General features: G+C 41.0%; 1 protein-coding gene across 3 annotated transcripts in view; it reads left to right on the plus strand.

Moving 5' to 3' along the window:
- Nucleotides 1-5,186: 5,186 nt before the first annotated feature.
- Nucleotides 5,187-26,340, plus strand: part of Azin1 (antizyme inhibitor 1) — a 31,541-nt gene continuing 10,387 nt past the window's right edge. For 2 of the 3 annotated variants that reach the window (XM_021183382.3, XM_021183385.3), the window contains exons 1-5: nt 5,187-5,558; nt 9,814-9,950; nt 23,197-23,393; nt 24,323-24,496; nt 26,110-26,282. In XM_021183382.3, coding sequence (XP_021039041.1) covers nt 23,292-23,393; nt 24,323-24,496; nt 26,110-26,282 — 449 coding nt within the window. In that variant the 5' untranslated portion in view covers nt 5,187-5,558; nt 9,814-9,950; nt 23,197-23,291. Of the gene's footprint in view, nt 5,559-9,813; nt 9,951-17,063; nt 17,210-23,196; nt 23,394-24,322; nt 24,497-26,109; nt 26,283-26,340 lie in introns of all 3 variants that reach the window. The other variant, XM_029469718.2, reaches the window with a different exon arrangement.

A 26,340-nucleotide genomic window follows, 5' to 3' on the forward strand; every position in this document is an offset into this window, starting at 1 on the left:
GTTCTAAATGTTACCTGTCACACAACACACCCTACACTTCATAGTCTCAGGTTGCCCACGATGACCTTCATTGACCTTTGCAGCTAAGGATGACCCTCAACTCCTGGCTCTCCTGTTGTTATCTCTCAGGTAGAGAGATAACTCATGCATCGATATCCCTATCAGATATTTTTTATTTGCTGGGCTTTTTTGCAGAAATGAGGAGCCAACCTGGGACTTGCACAGGCTAAGCAAGCAATGTTTTACCTCTGAGCTGTACACACTGACCTCCTGTTTCAAGATATGACTGTTTTACTCAAAATAGATGTATTATTTTGTTTCTATAGGATAGGGAATATTCTAGACATCTTCTTTAGTAATAAAACTCTGCATTATCCCCCTCCCCCATCAACAGGGTCTTGCTATATAGTCTAGGCTAGTCTTAACTTCTGGGACTGTCCTGTTTTATATTGCTATAACAAATGGTCCAAGATGGAGGGGCTGAGATCTAGTAAGGACATTCTTGCTGTGAGATCTCCTAATAGAATAAGGAAGTCTCAAGAACAAGAGGGAGGGAGTGGGGAACTGAACTTGCTCCTGTAGAAGGAACTCTTCTTCATAATGGCATTCATCCAGTTGCTTTACCCATAAGATCTAATCACCTCATTTGGCCCCATCTGCTAATACTGTTAAATCTGGACGTAAGCATTCAAACCAGAGCTCTTATTAGCTGAGTTTTTTTCTCAATTATTATTGGTCATATTTACTTATGTGACTGACTGACTACATGTGATTTAATAAAAATCACCAGTGATTTTATGCTTACCTATTTTTGGGTGACTTCCCTTTATCTTTGTTTTTTTGAGACAGAGTTTCTCTGTGTAGCCCTGGCTGTCCGGGGACTCACTCTGTAGACCAGGCTGACACTGAACTCAGAAATCCGCCTGCCTCTGCCTCACAAGTACTGGGATTAAAGGCATGCGCCACCACTGCCTGGCTACCTTTATCTATAAATTTATTCAATCTTTTCTATCTATTGGCACAAAGGCAAGTAGGTTTGAATCAATGGATCAGAATGACCTAAGTGTAAATGTAATTATGATTTTAATCTCCAGGTTCTCTATTTAATATTTCCACTGGCACTACCTGTGGATTTGTGTATGAGTAACCTGACTTGGCAGAATAACCCAAACCCCAAACCTCAAACATAATTAAATATGCTGTTCTCATTAGATAGTCATCATTCTGATAGTTCCCTACTATGTTGTCTATTTTAACCCGGTACAATTTTCAAGTTTCTACTGTGTTCATTAAAAGCTAACATTGTTCTTTCCATTTGAATACACATGGCTACATAGTTTCAATTAACGTTGCTGAATCCTTCCTGCTGTAAATGTTGGATTAGGCTATAGTCCAGTATCCTACCACTCAGAGATGTCAACATTCCTCACTTGAACTTCTGCAACCTCCTGCCCTCCTACTCCACTGAAACTGGGCAACGGAAAATCTTAAATAACCCTTCAGACCCTTTCTCCACTAATGACTGTACTTGGGTCTCACATGCAATTCCTGTCAAAACTCGGTTTTTTTTTCTTCCCACATTTATAATATTTTCTAAAAAGGAATTAACTCTCCAGATTATCTCTCCCAATGTCTTTGATAAAAAGTCAGACAACATGAGGTTGGAGTTTACCAACATCATTCCATTTGCTAACACTAGAAGCTCTTTTTCATCTTATTCCAGAAATATGACAACCACTCTGTATTAGACCGAACACCCCACTCTTAAATGACCTGATACTTCTAATTCTCTCCTTTTTGACCAGTCCTCTTTGCCTTTTCTGCTCATGTCCACTCTCCCTAGCACTTCTCTAGGTATTCTGCTTAACTTCCATCTCTTATACAGTGCAACATTTCAATTGTGTCTATAATAAAGGCTCCCAAGCTCACACCAAAGGGCTCTACAGTTCGTCATTTCCAGGGGACCACCTGAATTTGGGTTTCTCTCTTTTGAAAGGGGAGGCGCTCTCATCATCCAGGCTGAACTAGAATGTTCTAAAATGCATGGCAATCTTTCTGCTTTTTACTCCCTGTGCCCTCAGTGCCAGGATTACAGGCATATACCATCACATATGTCTAGGGGTTTTTGGAGGGGGAGGATGGGAGTGAGTATCACTATTGTTGAGAGTTAGGGTCTTTTTTTGTTTGTTTTGTTTTTGGGTTTTTTTGAGACAGAGTGTCTCTATACAGCCCTGGCTGTCCTGGAACTCACTCTGTAGACCAGGCTGGCCTCGAACTCAGAAATCCACCTGCCTCTGCCTCCCGAGGGCTAGGATTAAAGGTGTGCACCACCACGCCCAGCTGGGAGTTAGGGTCTTACTGTGTAGACTTGGCTGGCCTCCTGCCTTGGCTTCCCCAGTCCTGGGATTATATGCATGCATCAACATGCTGAATTTCTTAGTAAGATTGTGCTTGTTTCTGCCAAACCATCTATCTTCTTCTTTGCAATCCACTAAATAATCTTTTAAAACATCTCTCGCTGTGTGGTGGAATTCTACTGTAATTCCAGCAATAGGGAGGCAGCGTTGGGATGACTGGGAGGTCTGGGCTACATAGTTAGACCATGAATCAAATAAAACTAGCAGCCTATCATATGTACTTAGTCATATGTATATGACATTATGGGTACGATATTCAATATTGTCCCTATTTAAAATGTTTCTAGAATGAAGGGTAAGTTCTAATTCCTTCTCAATCCCTCCCTAATAGAACTTTTTATTTAATCTCCTTTGCAAACATGCCTCTAGAGTGGAAAGGGAAAGGCCACTCCCAGTTCTCCAGCCCACCCATTTCTGCCCTTTCTTTCATCTGCTTCCTTTGTCAGAATCCTGTTTCCCTGGAACATAGACCCTAGATTCACTCTGAACTGTTTCCTGGGAACTTTTCTCTCAGATGAAGTTATTTCTTCCTTCTACTTGGTTCCTTGCAGCATTTACCTTGTTATCTGCCAACAATTTGGTTATTTTATGAACATTCCATTTCTCCTGCTAGACTGTAAACAAAATGTCAAATGGTGTGTTCATGTGGGCAAGAGCCTCCTTGGGAAGTTGCTGTAGTCTAAATGGATCAAAAGTGTTAGAGACTGAGCACAGTGGATCATAACTTCACATCCCAGAACTCTAGAGGTCAAGACTGACATGAATTCAAGGCCAGCACGGGCAATATATTAACTTCCTATCTCAAAAAAGGAAAAGGAAAGCCGGGCGTGGTGGCGCACGCCTTTAATCCCAGCACTTGGGAGGCAGAGGCAGGCGGATTTCTGAGTTCGAGGCCAGCCTGGTCTACAAAGTGAGTGCCAGGACAGCCAGGGCTACACAGAGAAACCCTGTCTCGAAAAAAACCAAAAAAAAAAAAAAAAAAAAAAAGGAAAAGGAAAGGGGGAGAGAGGGATGGAGAGGGAGGAGGTAAGAGAAAGCTAAGACATGCCAAGAAAACTAGGGGAAACAAAACCCAGAAACTGAGCTCCCAGTTCCCGACTTGTAATACTCTCTACCTCTGAACCCTTCTGGCCTTACCAAACCTGCAAGGGCTCTTCCTTTCTTTCTGCCTTGGTGATTTATTAATTACTGTACCGATTACAAGATAAATGGAGTGAAAGAATGTGAAGGGGAGAGGGTTCAGGGTCTTACTTTAAAAGATCTTATGTTGAAGGGGCATCATAAATAGGGTACATACAAGACTGTAACCTCAAGCCCCTTAAGTTGAGGCAGGAGACTTGCTATTTGGAGGTCAGTTTCAGCTACAGAGAAGTGCCCTGTCTGCCTGTCCCTCCCCTTCATTGTGCTGAGTCTGGAGTTGCAAAGATTTAGCAGACTAGGACTGACTGCTAGTGCTAAAATGGCCTTTGTTTTTTTCCTTTTTCCAGACAGGGTCTCACTATGTCTAGAAACCAGGCTAACTTCGAACTCAAGAGATCCATCAGCTTCTGCCTTCTTATGCTGGGGTTAAAGGCATGCACCACCTCAACTAGCTAGAAAAAGGATTTTAAACATAAGGGGGCGGAGGAGGCTACATCTGTCATTTTACTTTGGTGGCGCACGCCTTTAATCCCAGCACTTGGGAGGCAGAAGCAGGCGGATTTCTGAGTTCGAGGCCAGCCTGATCTACAGAGTGAGTTCCAGGACAGACAGGGCTATACAGAGAAACCCTGTCTCGAAAAACTGAAGAAAAACAAAACAAAACAAACAAGAATAGAGAGAAACCCTGGTGTAATGGCACATGCCTTTAACAGGAGCACCTAGGAGACAGGCAGAGTTCAAGGCTAGCCTGGTATATAAGGGAATTCCAGGACAGCTTGGGCTGCACAGAGAAAGCCTTTCTGGAGAAACAAAAGAATAAAAAAATAAGAATGACTTCAAACGAGGAATGCAGAGGATTAAAGAGATGTGCCTTTAAGTCATGTAACTTCAGCAACACTGGCCCCGCTTTAATAGGGCTGGGTCTGACTGCATCAACCCTTTTTGAAAATGAAGACAAAGAAAGAAAAGCCACATTAAAAAAAAAATCTACTGCACCATATTGCAACATGCGAACACTGAGGAACATTCTGGTACGATCAAAGCCTCAGTAACCACACCAGACTGGTTCTTGCTGGCCACGGGGAACTCATTTTCATAACGGAGCTCCGCATCCCATGGAGAGGCGGGTACCTCTCCCTCGGAATACAGTCCCCGGGCATAGTCTACAGTTGTTACATAAACTAGTGCACCGAGAAAGCCCCGTGATGGCGCCCACCCTCCTCTCCTAAAATACTGGAGTCGGTAAGCCGAGGACCCAGGACGGTCCCGAAGGCTGCCGTCAGCATGGACTAGCTGCCGGCTCACAAAGCGGATCGTTGGCTGCTAGCGTGGCGCGCAGGCGCCGCAAAGGCGAGGGCGCGATCCGCTGGGCCGCGCGCCCTCTGCCCCGCCTCTGAAGCTAGCAGCCCGCAGGGGAACGGCGGCAGCGCGAGGGCGGGAAGCGAGCGCCGGGCCAGCACCTGCCAGGCCCGGTGGTCCCGCCCTTCGGCCCCCCAACTGCGCAAGGCTGTCCTTCCCCTTCCGCCCCTCCCACATTCCCCGGCGGCACAGGCCCCACCCCCGTCGTGCGGCCGACCGGCCGTCTGTGACGTCAGCAGCCCCCGCCCCCTGAGTATAAATACTGGCGTCTCTGGCACCGCCTTCCCACACTCTCTGGCTCAACTCTCGCCGCTGTGTTTCCGTTTTTCTCCCTGGTTGTCTCCTGCTCTGCTCTTCTCATCCTTCTCGCTCTGCTGCTCTGCGGAGTGACGAGGCTGAATCCTCTTCCCACCCAGTTCGCGCCTTTCGTCTTTTTCTCGCGCCGCTCCATTTCTCCAGTTCGGCTGCCGCCGCCACTGCTGCTCAGCTGGTGTCGGTGCCGCGCGTTTCCCCCACGTCCTCCCCGCAGCCTATGGCCCAGGCCGCCTTGGGTATTTCTGCTCAAGGTAACCACATCCCTCTTTAAAAATTCCGCCGAAAAAGAGAAGACGCTTTACCCGACTCTTTGGGCCGTTATCTCACGTGAGTACCGGACTTAGGGGCGCGGGAGGGTCCGGCGCCTGGGCTGGGCCACGCCGCCCTCGGTGTCCCCGCAGTGCCCCGCAGCCGGCGGCCTCGAACATGGCGGCCGGCGGCGTGTGTGGCGGCTGCCGGTGGCCCGGGCGGCGACCGGCGCCTCGCGACCCAGGGCGGCAGCCGGCAGCCGCGGTTGAGCGAGGGGGCGTGTGCGCGTGGGGCCGCGCTCGGGGGCAGGCTGGCGGTGGTCGCTGTTCCCTCTCGGCGGCATGCGGCCCCCACCCCACTCCCGTGGTGCATTGCTGTTTCCGGGGAGGGGGTCCGGCGGCAGCCTGGAGGGCTGGGGGTCCCATCGCCCTCTCCCTGTCTCAGTGCCTGCAGGGGGTTGTGGTGCGGAGTGGACGGGCTGCGGCGGCCCGGGCTCCGGGTTATGAATGGAGCGGGGCGGGCCTCGAGCCGGCATCTGGTGACAGCTGGGAGGAGGCTGGATTCTTGCGGGCGGGAGAGGGGGTGCGGAGTGCGCGCTCCCCCTCTGGCGGTGGAAAGTTGACCTCACTCGGGGCCGGCGGCGGGGAAGCCCCGGTGTCAAGTAGCAAGCCAATAGGCCTTTGGCCCTTTCTGGAAACCTCGGCGCTGCTGACCCGCCCCTGCGGCTCTCCTGATTGGGCCAAGTCGCTTTCACTTACCCCAGTCACCTCCTGAAGCCTGGAGATTAGTCACCATGGCTTCGTTTTCTGGTCCTCGCTGTGATCGCGGGGCAGAAAGAGGGCAAAGGGTAGGTTGATGCGGCTTATCGAGGACTCGGTTGGCTGCCAGCGGTTAGTTTTGTCTAAACGTTTTATGGTATTAAGTATCATGAACGTGTTGTTACTGGCTAAACGAAGCAAGCAGTCGGGGACACTGTTTACAGCCTCAGGTTGTTTGAACAGATTGAACTCAGTTTTGTGGTGGATATCTTAGGTTGTTCTTGTCCTGTGGTGTTTTACCATTAATATATGCTCAGCTTGGGTGAGAGCTGATTAACTTCCTCAGGAAAGGACTATGTGAACTAGGCCCGACAGGAAAGCAAGCTTGGTACCAATAAGCCCTGAGGAATTCACAATAAGTAGGAAAGGGTGTTTACATAAAATTGTAAGTTATAAAGATAAATGGAGTAATTAATTTATTTCTCTAAGGTATGATGCCCAACAATGAACTCAGAGTGGTACCTTCAATTTAGATTCCACAGCTAACATTTTACTCTACTTACCTTCCAGCCATCTTACTAATTCTGCATTACGGACATCAAAATGCTTCATAGCTCTAACTTGAATATTTCCATACATTAAATACAGTTCCATACTCTAATTTTTAGAAATTGGCAGTAAAATTCTCATTATTTATTTGTACTGTTTGATTAGTTTTTGTTGTTTGTTTGAGACAGGACCTCACTTGGTAGCCCAGACTTGAGTCTGATTTACCTTCCTCATCAGCCTGGTGCTAGGATTCCAGGCTCAGGACAAGTCTGGCTTGTATTTAGTACGTTTTAACAAAGTGATGCCAGGTGTTGTACACCTTAATTCCAGGAAGTTTTTGAAGCTAGCTATGGTCACATAAAGCAAAATCCTGTGTGCAAAGAAAGGAGAAAGAACTTTATAATCTAAATCTCTGTCAAGACAGAACATTAACACCCTCATCTAGCCTTCCTTTTTTTTTTTTTTTAAATCAAGGGACTTAAATGGAATCAATTGATATGCATGCTTTTGTGCAAAAGGCTTTTATTTAGCATATTTTTATATGTTAATAAATTGTTTCTGAGTAGTCCATTGTGTGTATATGTATATGCCCTATTTTAAAAAACATTGCTGGGCAGTTGTACATTCCTTTAATCCCAACACTTGGGGCAAGGCAGATCTGTGAGTTTGAGGACAGCCAGGGCTGTACAGAGAAATCCTGTCTAAAAAACAAAAAACAATTTTTTTTTTTTTTTTTGGAAAATCTGCAAAGATAGTAGAAACATTTGTAAAGATAATGCCAAGAGGAAAACAATTTTGAGGAGTGTCAAGGTAGAGCTAGATTTGTGGTTGGTCAAGTGCTTGCCTAGAATCTCCAGCCCTGGGTTTGATTTCCAGCACCCTATAAACCAGGTGAGAAGCACTCCTGAGATCCTAATCCTCAAATTGATTGTAATCCCAGCACTTGGGAAATGGAGGCAGGATTTCACCTCTTTGGCCACAGAAGTGTTTAGGGCCAACCAGCCTAAGGCTGCATGACCTTTCTGCCCATCTCCACCTCCTTCCCAATTTACACAGGTTATTCTAAAGGAGAGTAATTTTTCTTTCCTCTTTTTTCTTTTTTTCTTTTTCGCATATTCTAGACAGTTTCAAAACTGCACAACTATCCTGTAACTCACTCTGTAGTTCCAGCCTGGAACTCAAAGATCTGACTGCCTCTGCCTTTCAAGTGCTGGGATTCAAAGTGTGAGCCACCACTGCTTGGCTAGGAATTTGTTTTTCAGTATTGCCTTTCATCCACATTTCACGTACCCCTTCCTTTATACTATCTCCTCCAGATAAACATTTACATTTACCCTGTATGTAAATGTCCTTCTTACACTGCACCACTTTTTGTATGTATTAAGATATCTTCAAAATCAGGGAGCCTTCATTTCCTAGTAGTATCTGTGTTAAATGAAAAGGTTTAGTTATCACTGAAGAACATTAGTTGGTGTCTAAAGTTTAATGCCCTCAGTGTTTCACAGAATTGATCTTGGATTGCCATAAGCAGCAAATAATGGCTGTGAATAAAACAGGGGGAATGTCTTATCCACGATAATTGTTACATTCCTTAGGAGAGGTAAGAATGAGCTAATTTTCAGCATGATATAGGTTTGGTTTTGTTTTGTTTGAGACAGGGTTTCTCTATGTAGCCCTGGCTGTCCTGGTAGACCAGGCTGGCCTCGAACTCAGAAATCCGCCTGCCTCCTGAGTGCTGGGATTAAAGGCATACGCCAGCACCACCCGACCATGATTTAGTTTTTAAAAATTAGGTGTTTGAGGAAGTAGAAGGTTTTATAGATTAAAACATGGGAATTTAGTTTGTTTGGTCAAATGCCTGCATCCATGATGGCCATGAGTTCAATATATAGTACAGTAACAAAGTTGCTAGGTCAGTATATTGTTTAGAATCTGAATGTCATAGTTTTCACAAGTTGTTTTGAGATATCATCTCATAGAGCCTAGACTAGTTTTCAACTCCTAATGTAGGTGAGGCTGGTGTTCAACTCCTGATCTTTCTGCTGTTATTTCTCAAGTGCTGGAGATTACAGACCTGGGTCACACACATCAGTTATCAGCAACCCTGAATGCTTTTAACAGTGGTCAGTTTTCCTCACTAGGTAGAACATTTTTGCTTTGTTTAAAGTTTAAAGTTGCCTAGATCCTGTTTAAGTAGGTAATAGAGTACTTCTGAGAACCTACAAACTCTTGACCTTGTATATAGTTTCTAGTTTAGTATCTGGTTCCCTTTTTTCTACCCCCTTCTTAGGAAATATAATCAGGATGTAGTACTTTAAAGTAGTAACTACTGAAGCACAAATGATATATTTAGGTTGTATATATAGCACTTTGTAAATTTTAACCCCACTCAGTTAAACCATTATTGAAATGACCATTTCTAAAGCACTAAATTTAGAACTTTTTTTTTTTTGTAATATGATAAGCTTCACACTCATTTGCTTCTGGTGATAGTAAAATGAAATAAGTCTAGAGGGACTAGATATAAGGAGAAAAGCTATATAGACTTGCTCAGGGCTTTCCCAATTACTTTCCTTTTGGAGACAGGGGCTAATGTCTCCTAAGTTGGCCTCAGGCTCTTGTTTTTTTATAAAGCATGACCTTGAACTCTTAGTTCCTAGTTTGTTTACACAAATCCTGGAATTACAAAATATGTGTACTACCAGGTCTAACTCTTTAGTATTGTAGTAGGAATTTGCAGCAAAGGATAGTATGAACTTGACCAAATAGTTCCAAGATTTGTGCTAGATATTTGAAGTTTTTTTTTGTCATTTTGACCTTGCTATGTAACCTAGGCTGACCTTGAATTTAAATATTCTGCTTAGCCTTCTAAGTGCAGAGATTACAAGTATTTGGTACCATAAACAACTGGAATGTCACTTTAATAGAACATTATTAAATAAGCTAAAACTTACTTAAATCAACCTGTTTGAATTACAGCCTAATTTTTAAAACACAGAACTTTCTATTTTTCTTTATTTCTTTAGGGCGAACTTTCTGACCGAGTATACAACTACCCAGAAGGCCTAGGAGAAGTGCTGTATAGAGAGCAGTTCGACTTCAACGCTGAGCCACCTTGGGAACCTAGCTGATGATAGGGGGTTCCATCTCCTAACTTGTCCATGTAAGTGTCTTCACATCTGAGGAGGTAGGAATACAATTGAAACGCTGCTTCAGTGCTTCTCAGAACTTGGAACTCTGTCTCCTCTTCAGATTCTTAAAATTAATAAATTAAACAGGTTGGATAACAAGTGTAAGGTTATTTGTAAGGTAAGATTATATGTACTTACCAACAATAGAATCACTATAGCTTTGACTTGAATGCATAATGAATAGCACTATATTTAGTGTACTTCAGATGTTTTATTGAGGTCTGGAGGCAAGGCTCAGTGGTTATGAGCACTTGTGTTCTCAGCACCCCCCATGTTTGGTTGTTCACAACTGCCTATAACTGCTTAAGAGGATCTGACATCCCATCTTGACTTCCTGTCACCTGCATTACACATGTACGTTCTCATAAGCAGAGATGGACATACGTCCAGAGTTGAGTTGAAGTAAAAATAAAATCTCCCTCTCTCTTTTTTTTTAAAAGATTTATTTATTGTTATATCAGACACACCAAAAGAGGGCATCAGATCTCATTATGGATGGTTGTTGAGCCACCATGTGGATGCTCTGATTTGAACTCAGGACCTTTGGAAGAGCAGTCAGTGCTCTTAACCGCCATCTCACCAGCCCCAAAATCTCTTTTTAATTTTTGTTTTTTGGTTTTTTTGGTTTTGTTTTGTTTTTGAAGTGTCTCAAGTCAGTTTGCCTGTTGTGTTATCTTTCTTTTTTTCTTTTTAATTTTCATATATTCTAGATGGATTCTCTATCATTGGGAGATACATATTATACACATACAAAGGATATATTGTTAAATTTCTATAAAAATTTATTTATTAATGTATGTGAGTACACTGTAGCTGTACAGATGGTTGTGAGCCTTCATGTAGCAGTTAGGAATTGAATTTTTAGGACCTCTGTTCCCTCCACTCAACCCCGCTCAGTCCCTGCTTGCTCCGACCCAAAGATTTATAAATTATACATAAGTATACACTGTAGCTGTCTTCAGACACACCAGAAGAGGGTGTCAGATCTCATTACGGGTAGTTGTGAGCCACCATGTGGTTGCTGGGATTTGAACTCAGGACCTTAGGAAAAGCAGTCAGTGTTCTTACCTGCTGAGCCATCTCGCCAGCCCCAGTCCAGGTTTTAATATAATTTGGAGAGTGGATTTTGACTCTAGAATATAATTTCTCATATTCAATTACCTATTAATAGGTATAAGTATTGGCTGAATGAGAAAAGACTCAGACTTTGTAAATTGAATCTAGGGCTTCCTCAACACTATATATGTGCTGCATTGAGTTAACATTCCTCAGCATCAAAGATATTTTAGAAAATATTCCGTGTGTGTGTGTGTGTGTGTGAGTGTAGGATTTAGTGCTCTGCTTCTACCATGTGGGTTCCAGGTATCAGATCCCAGTCTTCAGGCTTGGCAAGAAGTGCTTTACCTGTGATACCATCTTGCCAGCCTCCTGGTAAAGCAAAAGATTCTGCCATTCTGTTTGGTAAGGCTATATCTTAGCATATGAGTGTGAAAACAATTTTAGTTCATTTTCCTAGTAATGAATATCCTGCTGGTCAAATGTTTTGCCTTTTTTTTTTTTTTTAAAGAGTTGTATATTTTATAATTGGTTTCATCTATTAAACTTGTAGAAACCAATGGTTTGAAAGATACTTGAGACTCCCAGCATACCACATTCCAGATAGTCAAGGATATCTTTTGACTACTTGATATTCTGTGCCTGGATTATTTTAAAACGCTGTGCAAACTATAATTTTCTCAGCAAGCTGGCTTAAGTTTGAGAGGCCTGTCTATCTACTTATTTGTTTGTTTATTATTTTTTAGAGAGTGGTTTTCTAACTAGTTCTGGCTGGCTTAGAACTGACTATATAAAGCAGGCTAGATTTGTGCTCTCAGATCCATGGTGCTATGCCACCATTTCCAGCTAGTAATCTAGTGCTGGGACAATGGAGATAAGAATCGTGGGGCTCATTGACTAGCCAGGCTAGCCTGAATGGAGAAGCTCCAGGTTCAGTGAGAGGTTCTCTTTGAAAATGTGGATGATTCTTGAGAAATAACACTTGAAATTTACTTCTGGACTCTATGTGTACACACATGACCTGCACATACAAATAATAGTTACATTGTAAAAAGTTAAAAATTCCATCTCCATGTTTCATGGAATTGAAATTTGGAATTTTGAGACTTAAATGGGTTTTACATGGGAATAAACAGCAGTATTAGAAAAAAAAAAAATCTCAGATGGGGCAGTTTCAAGTTACTCCTCAGCTTTAGTATAGTCAATAAGTATTCCTTTTAAGAAGAGTAAAATCAAGCCAGGTGGTGGTGGTTCATGCCTTTAATCTCAAAGTGCCTGGTAGGCAGAGGTAGGTGGATCTTTGAGTATTGAGGCCAGCCTGGTGGCAAAGATGGGGGTAGGGGGCAGTTATCTTAGGAAAACAGTAGATCATAGTAGTGTTTCTTATTTTGGCTATAATATAGATTCTGTTGAATAAAAATAGTTCCAAAGCCATGCAATGTATAGAGCCCAAGCATTAGGGACATAGTGGGTCAGGAACTCATGGCTTGTCTGGGCCACATGAGACCCTGACCCATTTGTTTCATGTTAACCAGTTGGGGTTTAGTTTTTACACGTGTGAGCTGGTACACGTATCACTGCACACTTAACAGAGGTTGGTGGACAGCTTGTGGAAGCCAAGCTTTCTTCCCCAATGTGAATCCTAGGTATTGAACTCAGGTTTCCAGGGTTGCATGGCAAGTACCTTTTCCTGGTGAGTCATATTCTCACTTTATTAAAAGATTTTTATAACAGATTTTAGTTAAGGTAGGGATGAGTAGAAATGACAGGTGTTCCAGGGAAGAGGAGAGACATACTCAAGTATGGGTATATACTTTTCAGAGGGTAGTAGCTATAAGGTTGAGAAAACTTTTTTTTTTTTTTTTAAATAGCCTTAGCCAACCAGGAACTCACTATGTGCACCAGGCTGGCCTGGAACTTAAAGCTCACAAAGATCAGCCTGCCTCTGCCTCTCAAGAGCAGGGATTAAAGGCCTATTCCACCAGACTTGGCAGTTTAAGAATCCACAGTTAAAGATAAACCTAACTCAATTTTTTTGCTTCATTAAGTATTGGACTTTGTATATTATTATTGGGGTACATTAGAGGACTGTTTTATGGCACCTGTTCTTTTGCTAATATTTACATTTGTTTATTGAGGGTTGGGTGTGTGTGTCTGTCTGTCTGTCTGGACATATACCACAGACTGGACAACCTGTAGGAGTTAGTTCCACCTTCCACCATGTAGGTCCTTGGAATTGAGCTCATGTTTTAGGCCTGCCCCGAGTTCAAACTAATTTGAGAGAAAAACTTAATCTGAATTTGTGCTGAGTTGAAGCTATTTTTATTCTGTTTAGTGTTAATGTTCTTGAGTTTTGTTTAGAAATAATATTATTACAGTGCACTAACTTAATCTCTTGTAGAGTGTTACATAATATCTAACTTGTACTACCTGATCTTAATAAATCCAGACATACATTGTTTCAAGGGTTTCCATTAGAATAATAAATATAGTGCCTTAGAAATACAGCCTCTTTTTATATGATAGTTGTGTCACTGGAATGGGAGTGAAGAATCATAGGATTAATATGCTGAACAATAACTGGAGAACTTTTGGAAGAACTTAAAACATTATCCTTATGGAAACCCTTGCTATTTGACTGTATGAACTGCATTTGAGCTGTCTGTCTCCAGTACTCTATTTGTATTTTTGTGCAGGTGTTAGTCTCTAGGATTGGACATGGGGTGGGTTTTCTTTTCTCCCTCTCCCTGGCATTTATTCATTTATTTATAATAAAAGTCAGGGTCTCACTATTGTATGCACTGGAAATCACTGCAATACTGCCTCAGCCTTGTAAGCATTGGAGTTACAGGCATATACTATTATTACACTTGGTTTCAGGATAAGGTTTTGAATCAACAGTCAATTTTTGAGCTAGTTCATTCCATTAAGTAATTTTTTGTTGTTGTTAATGTAATCGTGACTAACCTGGAACTTGCTGTATAGACCAAAACTAGCTTCAAACTCCTGGAGATCCACTTGTTAGGTATGTACTACCACACCCATGCTTTGCTCTGATAGTAGTGTGTGTGGCTTTATTGCTTGAGTAATTTTGAATGTCTATTCATGACATTCTATGGAGTTGTATTTACTTTTTAGTTTTTTGAAACACAGTTTAATTTTGGATTCCCTGTTGTCCTAGAACTGCTCTGGAAGAATTACTGTGAATGGAGTAGCATTAATAGACTTAAAACAGCTGTTGCTATGCTTTATCCCTCAGATTCCCTGTGGCTATGGTTACCTGTATGAGACATGTAAGATCATTCAGCAGCACTGAGTGGACTCTGGTTCCAAAAAATGGGGAAGGAATATTAGAGCAGAGGGTGTGTTGGGGAGTGCCTGGGTTAATTTGGATGGATACGATCAATATGAATTATATACATATGTGAGACTGTCAGAAAATAAATGAAACATGGGTTTGTTGTGCTTTTAGGCTATTGGGCATGGTGACACAGACCTTTATCCCAGTACTAAGGAGGCAAGGCCAGGTGGATTTGAGTTGGAAGCCATCTTGGTCTTAATAACAAGTTCCAGGCCAACCAGGGCTACATAGTGAGATTCCACTGTAGAGTGTGTGTGTGTGTGTGTGTGTGTGTGTGTGTGTGTGTGTTAGTTATATGAACTGTTAACAAAAGCTGTAACAAAGCACTATTCCCCTAAATTCCCTCAGGTTTTTTGACTATGAGGGGTTTTCAGTTGAATATTCTAGTTGGGTGTTTTAAGATCAACATTTTTAGGATACAGCGCTGTATGACATTGTCCTGTAGACTGAAACCATTATTAGCTGTATGTTGTAAGTTAAATTTTTTTATTTGGTTTTGGTTTTTTGGTTTTCGAGACAGGGTTTCTCTGTGTAGCCCTTGCTGTCCTGGAACTCACTTTGTAGACCAGGCTGGCCTCGAACTCAGAAATCCGCCTGCCTCTGCCTCCCAAGTGCTGGAATTAAAGGCATGGGCCACCACGCCCCATGTAAGTTAAATTTTTAATTTCTTGCTCATTACTGCAAAGATCTGTCATTAAATTGTTAAAAAAAAATATTTACTTCGGACTGGTTCAATGAATGGTTGAGTTGACAAGTGTTTAATCCCTGGAAGCCATATAGGATGGAGGAAACAAACTGACTTTGTAGAGTCTCCTCTGATGTCTACATGCCTACAGGGGCATATGCACACACAATAATGAGTAGAATAAAAGTGTATAGTTTCCCTTTTTGCTCTTTGTTTTTGAGCCCAGGTTATCTCTGTATTTGTACAGCTGCCTATCCTGTGTATGTAGATCAGGGTGGCCTCAAAATCACAGTGATTCACCTGCTTTGCTCTCTCTCCTGAGATTAAAGATGTGTGCCACCATATCTGGCTCTGTATTTTCTTAGCTCAGTATCATAACATGTCAAATTTGGTGTAAATAGAGTAGGTTGATATTTTCTACTATATTCTACATGGAAACCATAATAATCCTGAGATGGTCTTTTAAAAATTAATGATTTTTATCCCCTTAACTCCTGGAGTATATATGAATACATAATGGGAAAACAAGTAAAAGACTTAAGCTATTGCCATTTGAAATCCTCTGGTCCTAGTTATGTACCCTAGACTCTGGGACATCTTACCTAGTTTACCATTTAGTAGGATAGTGTCACTTGTACCAGATTATAGAGTCGCACACATCCAAACGGAAGGTCTACAATGCATGAGTATAATATGGTTGTAAAAGTCCTTTCATTTGGTCATTGAGATATTTTAATATTTGGTGCTTGGGAGATATGGTGCTCAGAAGTTTAGAATATATGTTGCTCGTGCAGATGACCTGATTTCAGTTTCCAGAAAGCATCTGTGGCTGGTTGCTCACAGTCACCTACAGCTCCAGCTCCAGGGCATCCCAGTGCCCTTTCCTAGCCTTCCCAGACACCTATGTTTATGCACAGACAGCTATACAATACACATAGGTAAAATTAATTCAGGGGGTGAGAGGTGAGGGCAACCGGGCTATTGCCCCTTTTTGCGGGGAATTCAAATTTAATTTTCAGTAACCATGCCAAGGTGCATTTATACCAACCTACATCTCCAGTTCCAGGGGATCCAGTGCCCTCTTCTGGCTTCCATAGGCATAGGTACATGTAGATGCATACAAACAATACAAACATAGACACATAATTTTAACTATGTAGTCCAGGTTGGCATTGAAGAGATCAGCCTGTCTCTGCCTCTCAAGTGCTGAAACTAAAGGTGTGTACTGCCAGTCTTTGCAAAACATAAATCTTTTAACAAAGTTTCTAAATGTTTATTGTGAATCATCTTATATTTTAAAGTAAGCTGTGTTCATTTCTTAATCTCTTCTTTCATATCTTCTGTTCATTCTTGTCCTTTTTTTAATGTTTCATGGAAATGTTTTTGTCTAGACACAGTGAGTTGTTTCATCCATAAAAAATGTTTTTAAATTGTGATTATTAGCTTTCCAGTTACTGTCTGTTGAGGCAAACCCTGTTCTGGATATCATGAGTGCTCTATCTATGGAGGTGGTTTCTGGTGCATTAATGGCGAAAGTACTGTTAATCTTTTTAGCACTCATTGGATATCCCAGCTACCTCCTTTATTTAGTATGTAGCTTCTTGGTGCCTTTTTCCTCCTGGAGGTCCTTATAGTGCAACCATCCTCTAGAAGCTGCTTCTAGTGGTTTTAGTCAGTTACTTCCAAACTTATCTTGTGTGGTAACATTTTTCTGTTGGCAAAAGGAATGCAGAGAGGAGCTTAGACACTCTTGTACATTTTTGAAGCTGAGTGTTGAGCCATCTAATGCTTACATGAAATACAGTAGAAATGCTTGTGTTAGGCATCTTTACAGAAACTATAGTATACATTTCAAAATATATTTTCATTTTTAGTGAGTAAGGGTCCTGTTGAGAAGTGATTGGCTTTATTAAGGTTGGGTTTCCTGTTTAGGTGTTTGAAACAATACTCTAAACCTTTCAGCTCTCCCTGTTCTACTTCCAGGGAGGTCTTCACTTCAGAAACCCAAGACTCATATTCATCCAGCTTGGTGTCAAGTGGGCTGTTGCTGCCAGGATTATCTTGTGATTGTATGAAAGATGTATCAGTTTCTTCTGAAGTGCAATCAACTCTAGAAGCCTTTGTAGCAGGTGTGTACCAAGACAAGTGCACAGCTGCCAGCAGCCATGACTCTAGAAGCCTTTGTAGCAGGTGTGTACCAAGGCAAGTGCGCAGCTGCCAGCAGCCATGACTCTAGAAGCCTTTGTAGCAGTTGTGTACCAAGGCAAGTGCGCAGCTGCCAGCAGCCATTACTCTAGAAGCCTTTGTAGCAGGTGTGTACCAAGGCAAGTGCACAGCTGCCAGCAGCCATTACTCTAGAAGCCTTTGTAGCAGGTGTGTACCAAGGCAAGTGCGCAGCTGCCAGCAGCCATGACTCTTGGGAGTGAGCATGAGGATTCAGCCACCTCGTGTAAGACTCCAGGGAACAATGTGTGGTTCTTTGGAGCCATTGTTTCTTTTGGCCACTTCTTCATGGAAAATGTATTATCAAAATCAAAACACCAATGTACAGGTGTAAATAAGAAATGTTACAGGTTTTTTTTTTTCCCAGCCATGAATTCAAAAGGAAATTCTTTACAACAGTAGTGTTGGGATTTCAGCAACACTAAATGAGCTTTTAGTCATACATTAATAGGTATTTAGTTGCTAAAAGTAGCTTTCAATATGGTGGAAAATAGAGAATACTTTTTAGAAATTGTTTTTTACTTTTGAGTTTCACTGTACCCTGTGCTCACTTTTAACATTCGGAACGGTCTTCCTGTCTTAGACTTTGTCCATGGCTGGGATTTTACAGGCCTGTACCACCACATCCAAGACAGTCTGTTTTTAGTGAAGAGAACTGAGAGGTTTGGAAACCAGCCCCTTGTGGATTAACTTGACGCTCTTCTCTCTCCCTCCCCCTCCCCTTTCCTCCTCTCCTTTGTTTGGTTGGTTGTTTGGAGTTTAGTTTTTGTATTTCTTTTCCTTCGATAGCTTTGACTGTCCTAAAACTCAGTATGTAAAACAGGCTGGCTTTGAACTCAGAGATCTGCCTGTCTCTGCCTCCTCCCATTGCTGAGATTAAAGGCATATTCTATCATACCTGGGTTTATTAATACCTCTTTTTTTTAAGATTTATTTATTTGTTTTATGTATGATCTATATGAGTACACTGTAACTGTCTTCAGACAGACCAGAAGAGGGCATCAGATCTCATCACAGCTGGTTGTGAGCTACCATGTGGTTGCTGGGAATTGAACTCAGGACCTCTGGAAGAGCAGTCAGTGCTCTTAACCTCTGAGCCATCTCTCCAGCCCCCTATTAATACCTCTTAAAAACAAAATATGTCTTTACTAGCAGTTAAGCAAAAATTTTGTCGTCTTTATGTATTTTTTTTCTAAAATGAAGAAAATTGCTTGGCAAGTAAAGTTGCAGTGTTGCAGCCAAGCTTCTCAACCTGAATTCAATGTCCAGAATCCATGTGGTAGAGAGAACTGACTCCTTCAAGTTGTCCTTGAACCTCCACACAAATACACACAAAAGAAGGTATTTTTTAAAAACTAAAAATTGAAATCAAGGAGTCCTGGAGTCTTTATTATACTTTTTAGGGGTTCCTTCAGTGAAAATAAGGTATAGTGGAGGTAGGAAAGGCAAAGGGTCAAGCTACCACGACTCTGCTTAACCCCTTTCCAATTGTTTGAAATACTGTGCTACCAAATTACTCTGAGTGTCTCAGGCTATCAAACTTAGAGCCAGCAGTCAACTTAAGGTTCCAGTGCTGCCTCTCCTTAGTACTGGGATTATGGTGTGTATTGCCAGGCCCTGTTGTTTGTTTGTGTCTGAGCCTCAGGCAAGCTAGATGAGCACTGTACCAGTTGAGCTATATCTCAGTTCTGCATCCCTCCCTCCAAGCCCAGTGACACTTTGAGTTTGTTGGCTTAGAGGACTATGGAAAACTGGTCTCCTGAGGATATATGTTGCATATTCTTTATCAAATCAAGTTTTTCTGGATCTAGCATGTACCTTTTAACTGTGTCAGTTACTTGTGTGGTAAGGCTGCAGGGCCTTATAACAGTTTTAAGATTGTAGAAGGTAGATTTGTTTTTGGTTTGTTTTGTTTTGGGTTTGGCCTTGGTTTGTGTGTGTGTGTGTGTGTGTGTTTGATTTCATGTAGCCGTGTCTAACCTTGAACTCACTGTATAACTGGGGAAAGAGCTTAAGCTTCTTGTCCTTCTGCCTTGGCTCCACAAGGGCTAGAATTACAGGCTCTTCAGCACCCAGTTTATGCTGTGCTGGGGAATCAAGCCAAGGCCTGGTGCTTCTTACTATGCTGAGAGCTTCAGTCTCCTGGGGAATGAACTTGACACCTACAGAGACTTTGTTGTATCACAATCTCTTACAAGAACTTTCTGTTATGGCTAGGGTTATGGAAGACAAATATGGAAGCCTTGATGCCAGGCTGCAAAAACAAAACATCAGTATTCTTAATATGAACTTTATTGTCCATATGTCCTTGACTCAGGTGTGGGCTTGTAATTTGTGGGGATCTCAGAAATGAAGATAAATACATCAAAACTTCTATAATACTGATTTAATTACTTTATTGTGCATCTTAGTGCAAGGAAATCAAATAGCATGTATCACATTACATTTGTTTTTGTGGATCTAGCTGTGTCATAATCGAAATGTATTTGAAATGTATTTTACCTTATTGGGGCAGGGTCTCCTTGAATAGATTAGGCTTCGGCCCTTGAATGCTCAGAGCTCAAGTTGCCTCTGCCTGAGTGCCAAGATTAAGGTTGTTTGCCAATATACCATCCTTGTAACAGTCTGTGTCAGGCAACCCTGTAGTTGCATCTAAAGCGACAATCCCATCTTACAGACGAGTGAACACTTTCCTAAGCACTCCTGGCTTCCTTCAGAGGCAGAGTACGCTTTGTTCGTATTAGTTCATTTTTATTCTTATCAACAGTACCATTCTTTGTCCACTGTTTTGGTTTGGTCAGTAAATATTTGAAATTTAAAAGGTGTTTGGTTGATTGGAATGATATTGGAGATTGATTGTTAAAGGGACATGAGAAAAATTACTTGTATGAATGGTAACAAGTATATATACTAATAGAGATACATATTGTTGCACATATGTTAAAAATTCATGGATAGTCCCATGATAATACTCTAGTAAAACTCATCCAATGAGCCTGTTGTTTTCACAAATACTGAGGATCTTTGAGCCATGATAAATTGAGGCTATTCTGTCTTTGAAAGGCAGAATGTTTACATTCAACATCAGTTACCTGTAGGGGTCCACAACCAACCCAAGAGACCCAAGTACTGCAATGTGTATAGTTTTTTTTTTTAAAGCCATGTAATGAGATTTATAAACAAAACCAAGTTTCAGATTATTTCAACTTCTAAATTCTTTCTTGTCCTTCAGTGCTGCAATTGTAGATATGCAATCCTACCAAACTTTTTAGGCTAAAGATCTTGATTATAGTTCTTTTAAAGGTGTTATGTGTATAAGCTTTTCTCTAGTGTATATATGTGCATGCCTTGTTCCTATAAAGGTCAGAAGAGAGCGAGCACTGGATCTTTAGAAACTGTAGTTGAGGATGGTTGTGAGCCACCATGTGGGTTCTGGTAGCCAAACCTGACTCCTTTTTTCTCCCCCTCCCCCAAAATGAATTTCCCTGTGTAGCAGTCATGGTGGTCTTGGAACTCCCTTTATAGACCACCAAGATGGCCTCAAAACTCCTCATTGCTGGGGTTAAAGTCATAATACTGGGCCAACTAAGAATAAAAGAGCTCTTAACTGCTGGGCCATCTCTCTAGCCTTTTAATTGTGTGTGTGTGCATGCGTGTTTTGGAAGGGGCTTATTAATAAATACAGCTGGCTGTTAAACAATCAAGTGATGTCAAATGTAATTGGAAGTTCTTTACCCCTACTTTTTATAATAATGACCTTGGCGTTCATCGTTTTCATTCTATTACTCTTGGTGCCTGATTGATTATATCCTTAAAATTGATGTTCTAGCTGGAGTTACACTGTTTAAAACAGGATCTATCCTAAATTCCAATCCTAGTTTAGCATCCTTTAGAGAATGTCTGTGATTTATATCCACTGTATATAATATGAATCTTATGGATAAACTCCTTGATAAGAAGAAAAACACTCTGTTTTAAGTCTCCATTATAGAACAAGATTTATTTTTTGAGCTGAATATAGTTGTTTTGGAAATGAATATCTTAGTGCCTTCCAAGTTGAAATTGAATGTTATTTCATGAAATTTCACAGTTACTACGACTTATTGACATTGTAAGTGGTTGATTTTGATGTAGCCAGAAAGCTAACATTGCTTAGGAGCCATTGAAATGGTATATATATTCAGGATAAAGGATCATCACTCAAGGTGGTCTCTAAAACAGGCAGTTGAAGGTGGGGTCCCAAAAGGAGCCAAGCACCTAAGAAAGTCTTGTCCATGTCTGTGTTATTTATTTTAATGTCTTTTGCATCTGTTGCATGAAAGTAAAATGAATCCTAAATGATATGATACAAGGCATATCTTTTAGATTTGTAACAAACGGAATTCTAACTATTGCATGGAAATACTCATTTAAACATTATTCAGAGCTGTGGGCACTTAAAACCAGGAGCCTCCTGGGATCTGTCATTGCTAGGCCAGTCTCTTAGGAACTGACAGGGTTATTTTCATAGGTCACTAGCTGAATTTTCCATATTCTTACTCTAGTTGCAGGTAAGCTATTTTAATTTGAAGTTAAGACCTAGAATAGCTGCAGATTGTCCCTTACCTGTCCCTCTTCCTTTACCTACTCTAGGGTGTTCTTGCTTGCCATGTGTGTACACATATGTTAAAACTGTCTCATTTTGTATAGTCTAGGCTAGCCTCAAATTCATGATAATCTCTTGCCTAAGCCCAAGTGCACCTCATAAGCTACCAAGTTAGCTATTAGAATACAAACATATGTACGTTTTTTGTTTTTTAAAGATTTATTTTATTTATATGAGTACACTGTAGCTGTCTTCAGATGCACCAGAAGAGGGCATCAGATCCCGTTACAGATGGTTGTGAGCCACCATGTGGTTGCTGGGAATTGAACTCAGGATCTCTGGAAGATCAGTCAGTGCTCTTAACTACTGAGCTATCTCTCCAGCCCCTATACTTACTTATATTTTTTATTTATTTGTTTGAGACATGCTCTCTACATAGCCTTGACTGTTGTGGAACTCACTGTGTCCACAAGTATCTATACTTAACTTTACAATGTTAGATCATGTGATCTATGTATGAGATTGTCTTTTTAGAAAGTTATATTGAGCTTACTTTAAATTTTTTATATGTTTGTTTTGTTTTGTTTTGGTGGTTTTTTGGAGTTGTTTTTTTGTTTTTGGTTTTTCGAGACAGGGTTTCTCTGTATAGCCCTGGCTGTCCTGGACCTCACTTTGTAGACCAGGCTGGCCTCAAACTCAGAAATCCCCCTGCCTCTGCCTCCCGAGTGCTAGGTTTCAAGGCGTGCGCCACCACGCCCGGCTATATCTGTATTTATTTATGTGGTAATTAGGGAGATAGGAATTTAAGTAACCAGCTAAACTCTTGACCTCCTGTGCTAGGAGTGCTGGGATTATATGCCTCTTTACCTGGCCTGCTTGTATGTGTAGACATGTGTTGCTACATAGATCAGAGGTCAACACTGGGTATCTTGCCAGTCACAGTCCATCTTACTTTTTGAGATAAGCTCTCTTACTAAATGCATAGCTCACCCATTATAGCTAGGTTAACTGTTTGTCCCGCTTTAGAATGGTATGCGTCCATTATCATGCCTGACTTTTCAGTGTGGATGCTGGAGATAAGAAGAACCCATGCTTACATAGCAAGTACATACTGACTAAACCATCTCCCCAACCTCCTCATTTAATTTACTTTTAAAATATCAAAAGTCCAGTGGCTTTGGAAGTGTTGAGTGATCACATAAATTCCTCACAGAATTGAATACTTGACAATTTTAGTGATTCACTCAATATATCCATGTTTTAATTACTGAAATAATGCTGAGTTTGATCGAACTTCTGTTTTGACAGTTTGTTGCATATTCTAAGGACCCAGACATAGGCTTGGTGGCCCGTCTCTTGTTTTTCCTGGTTTATGACTTTCGGCTTTGTGGAATACGGCTGAGATGAAAGGATTTATTGACGATGCGAACTACTCCGTTGGCCTGTTGGATGAAGGAACAAACCTTGGAAATGTTATTGATAACTATGTTTATGAACATACCCTGGTAAGTGTGCCATATTACTCAAGTATGATGTTGGTAATTTTCCAAAATTGAAAACATGGTTGGTTATGTTTCTCAGACACTGATTTGATTTAAAGAACTTGGTCGGGGTAACTCTTGCAGCTTTATTTTCATTTGTCCTTGCCAATATGTGTTGATAAAGTTTGATCAATTATACTAGTTACTATCTACTACCAGGAAACAAATCATAGAACCAGTTTATTGCTACTTTTAAATATTTATTTTCATTTTATTATAAGATTATTTCCATTTATGTGAACAGTGTAGCACAATTTTTCTTTGTGAAAGCCAGATTTCTTGTGTTTTCTAGGTTTCTTGAAGAGCTCTAAAGTTACTCTAGTTTTCAGTAAAAGTAGATTCTTGACCTTCAGTATACAAATATGACCACATCTCCTAGCAAACTTCACCTATTTCTCTACTTTATTATCAGCACTCTTGAGGAGGAGTGGCACTTGATGATGCTAGACACCACTAACAACAAAGCTCTTCATAGCATATTCTTAGGACACCTTTTTGTTTTTTAAAGATTTATTTTATTTATATGAGCACACTGTAGCTGTCTTCAGACACCAGAAGAGGCCATCAGATCCCATTACAGATGGCTTTGGGCCACCATGTGGTTGCTGGGAATGGAACTCAGGATCTCTGGAAGAGCTGTTAGTGCTCTAACCACTGAGCCATCTCTTCAGCCTGTTAGGATACTCTTAATTAAATTTTAACTTGCGTTTCTCATACCAGATAGAATTACTACTTACATCCATTCTATTTGACATTTAAAGTCATTGAATTTTTAGTGACAGTTTGTCCTCTACTCTTAACTACTTAATTAAGCATGGTGGGTATATTCTTTCCCATGTATCTTCTTCTCAGTGGTTTTTATTTTTATTTTTCTCTTTCATTATCATCAATAGACAGGAAAAAATGCATTTTTTGTGGGGGATCTTGGGAAGATCGTGAAGAAGCACAGTCAGTGGCAGAACGTGGTGGCTCAGATAAAGCCGTTCTACACGGTGAAGTGCAACTCCACTCCAGCTGTACTTGAGATCTTGGCAGCTCTTGGAACTGGGTTTGCTTGTTCCAGCAAAGTAAGTATTTCTCTTTTCCACTAAAAGCATTTTGAAATCACTAACTCCTAGACACCATTAAAACAAATACAAGAAGTTTGATGTTTGCATTTTAAAATAACTATTTAAATGGAGTCCTTTGCTACACTTAATCATAGGAAGTCTAAATTTTCAAGTGTATTGATAAAAGGGATGTTACCCTGGTGAAGTTTGGAGAAACATTTTTATCAATCAAGAATGTTTAAAAAAACATTATTTTTTTTATTTTAAAATTATTTTTTATCTGTGTGTTTGTATATATACCACATTGCTTACCTGCTACCGACAGAGGCCAAAAGCGGTTGTTGGAGTCCCTGGGAACAGAGTTACGGTTGATTGTACAGTTCCACGTAACTAGTGCTGGGAGTCAGACCTGGGTTCTGTGCAAGAGTAGCAATGTTGTTTATTGTTAGCTATGATAGTTGCAGCTTCTTTAATTCCAGCATTTTGGAGTTAGCTGCAGGTTCGAGAGTTCAAAGCTAGTCTTAGTGACATAATGAGTTTGAGCCAGCCTAGCATATGGGAACTCCCATTCTTAGGCGATCTACTCTTTTTCTCTTTGTACTTTTCTTTTGAGACAGCTCAGGATGGTTTTAAAACTCTAGGTAGCTTTCTGCTATTCTTATTCTACCTTCCGGGTGCTAGGGGTAGGTGCTACTACACCCTATTCGTACGGTTCTGTGACTCAACCCAGAGCTTAGAGAGGGTTTAACAATTGCGCTATAGCCCCAGTCCTGTTCTAAGAGACTTCTGACTGCAGTAAATATAACCTTTGAGATTGCTCCTATTGTGTCTTTTGTGAGGGTAGAAGACATGGCTCAGTAGTTAAGAGTGCATGCTCCTTTCCCCAGCACCCAGCAGGTCACAACCACCTACCTGTGACTCCAGCTCCAGGGCATCCAGTGTGCCTAGCTTCTGAGGTCACTTCTCCGGAGGGTGGGGGGGGTGGGTGGGGAGAACACACACAAATACACATATATAAGATTGTATTTTATTTTATTTTATTTTTTATTTATTTATTTATTTTTTTTTTTGGTTTTTCGAGACAGGGTTTCTCTGTATAGCCCTGGCTGTCCTGGAACTCACTCTAGACCAGGCTGGCCTCGAACTCAGAAATCCACCTGCCTCTGCCTCCCGAGTGCTGGGATTAAAGGCGTGTGCCACCACGCCCGGCCCTTTCTAGTCTTTTTTTTTTTTTTGAAGATTGTATTTTTAAAATTTACTGTATTTTTGTGTGGATTTTCACAAGTTTCAGTACACCTATGAAAGTCAGGACAGCTCTTTGATAGGTTCATTGTTAGGTCCAGGGGATTGAACTCAGGTAATCAGACTTGGCAACATTGTGCCCTTAGGCTGAGCTAGCTCACTGGTCCTATTTGTTTTTAAAACACAAGAGTAGGGAAGCATTACCAAAATATGAATTCTGTGACATAATATTGGTTTAATTAAAAGATTAAACTAATTTATGAAACAGTTTAGAAGGTATGTGCTCTTGGGTTCAGTCCTCAGCCTTTGGCAGGGGAAAAAAGGATAAAGTACTCAAAAAGTAATTAAAATTTTTCTGTTAAATGATTGTATTAATAAATCTTTTATAGAATGAAATGGCTTTAGTGCAAGAATTGGGTGTATCTCCAGAAAACATCATTTTCACAAGTCCTTGTAAGCAAGTGTCTCAGATAAAGTATGCAGCAAAAGTTGGAGTAAATATTATGACATGTGACAATGAGATTGAATTAAAGAAAATTGCAAGGAATCACCCAAATGCCAAGTAAGTGCATACCGAAGTACTTGAAAATGTTGTTGCTACTTAGCCCTAGTTTATCAAG

Source organism: Mus caroli, unplaced genomic scaffold, assembly GCF_978045245.1.
Source record: "Mus caroli unplaced genomic scaffold, Mus_caroli_1 scaffold_16, whole genome shotgun sequence".
Classification (NCBI taxonomy): Eukaryota; Metazoa; Chordata; class Mammalia; order Rodentia; family Muridae; genus Mus; species Mus caroli.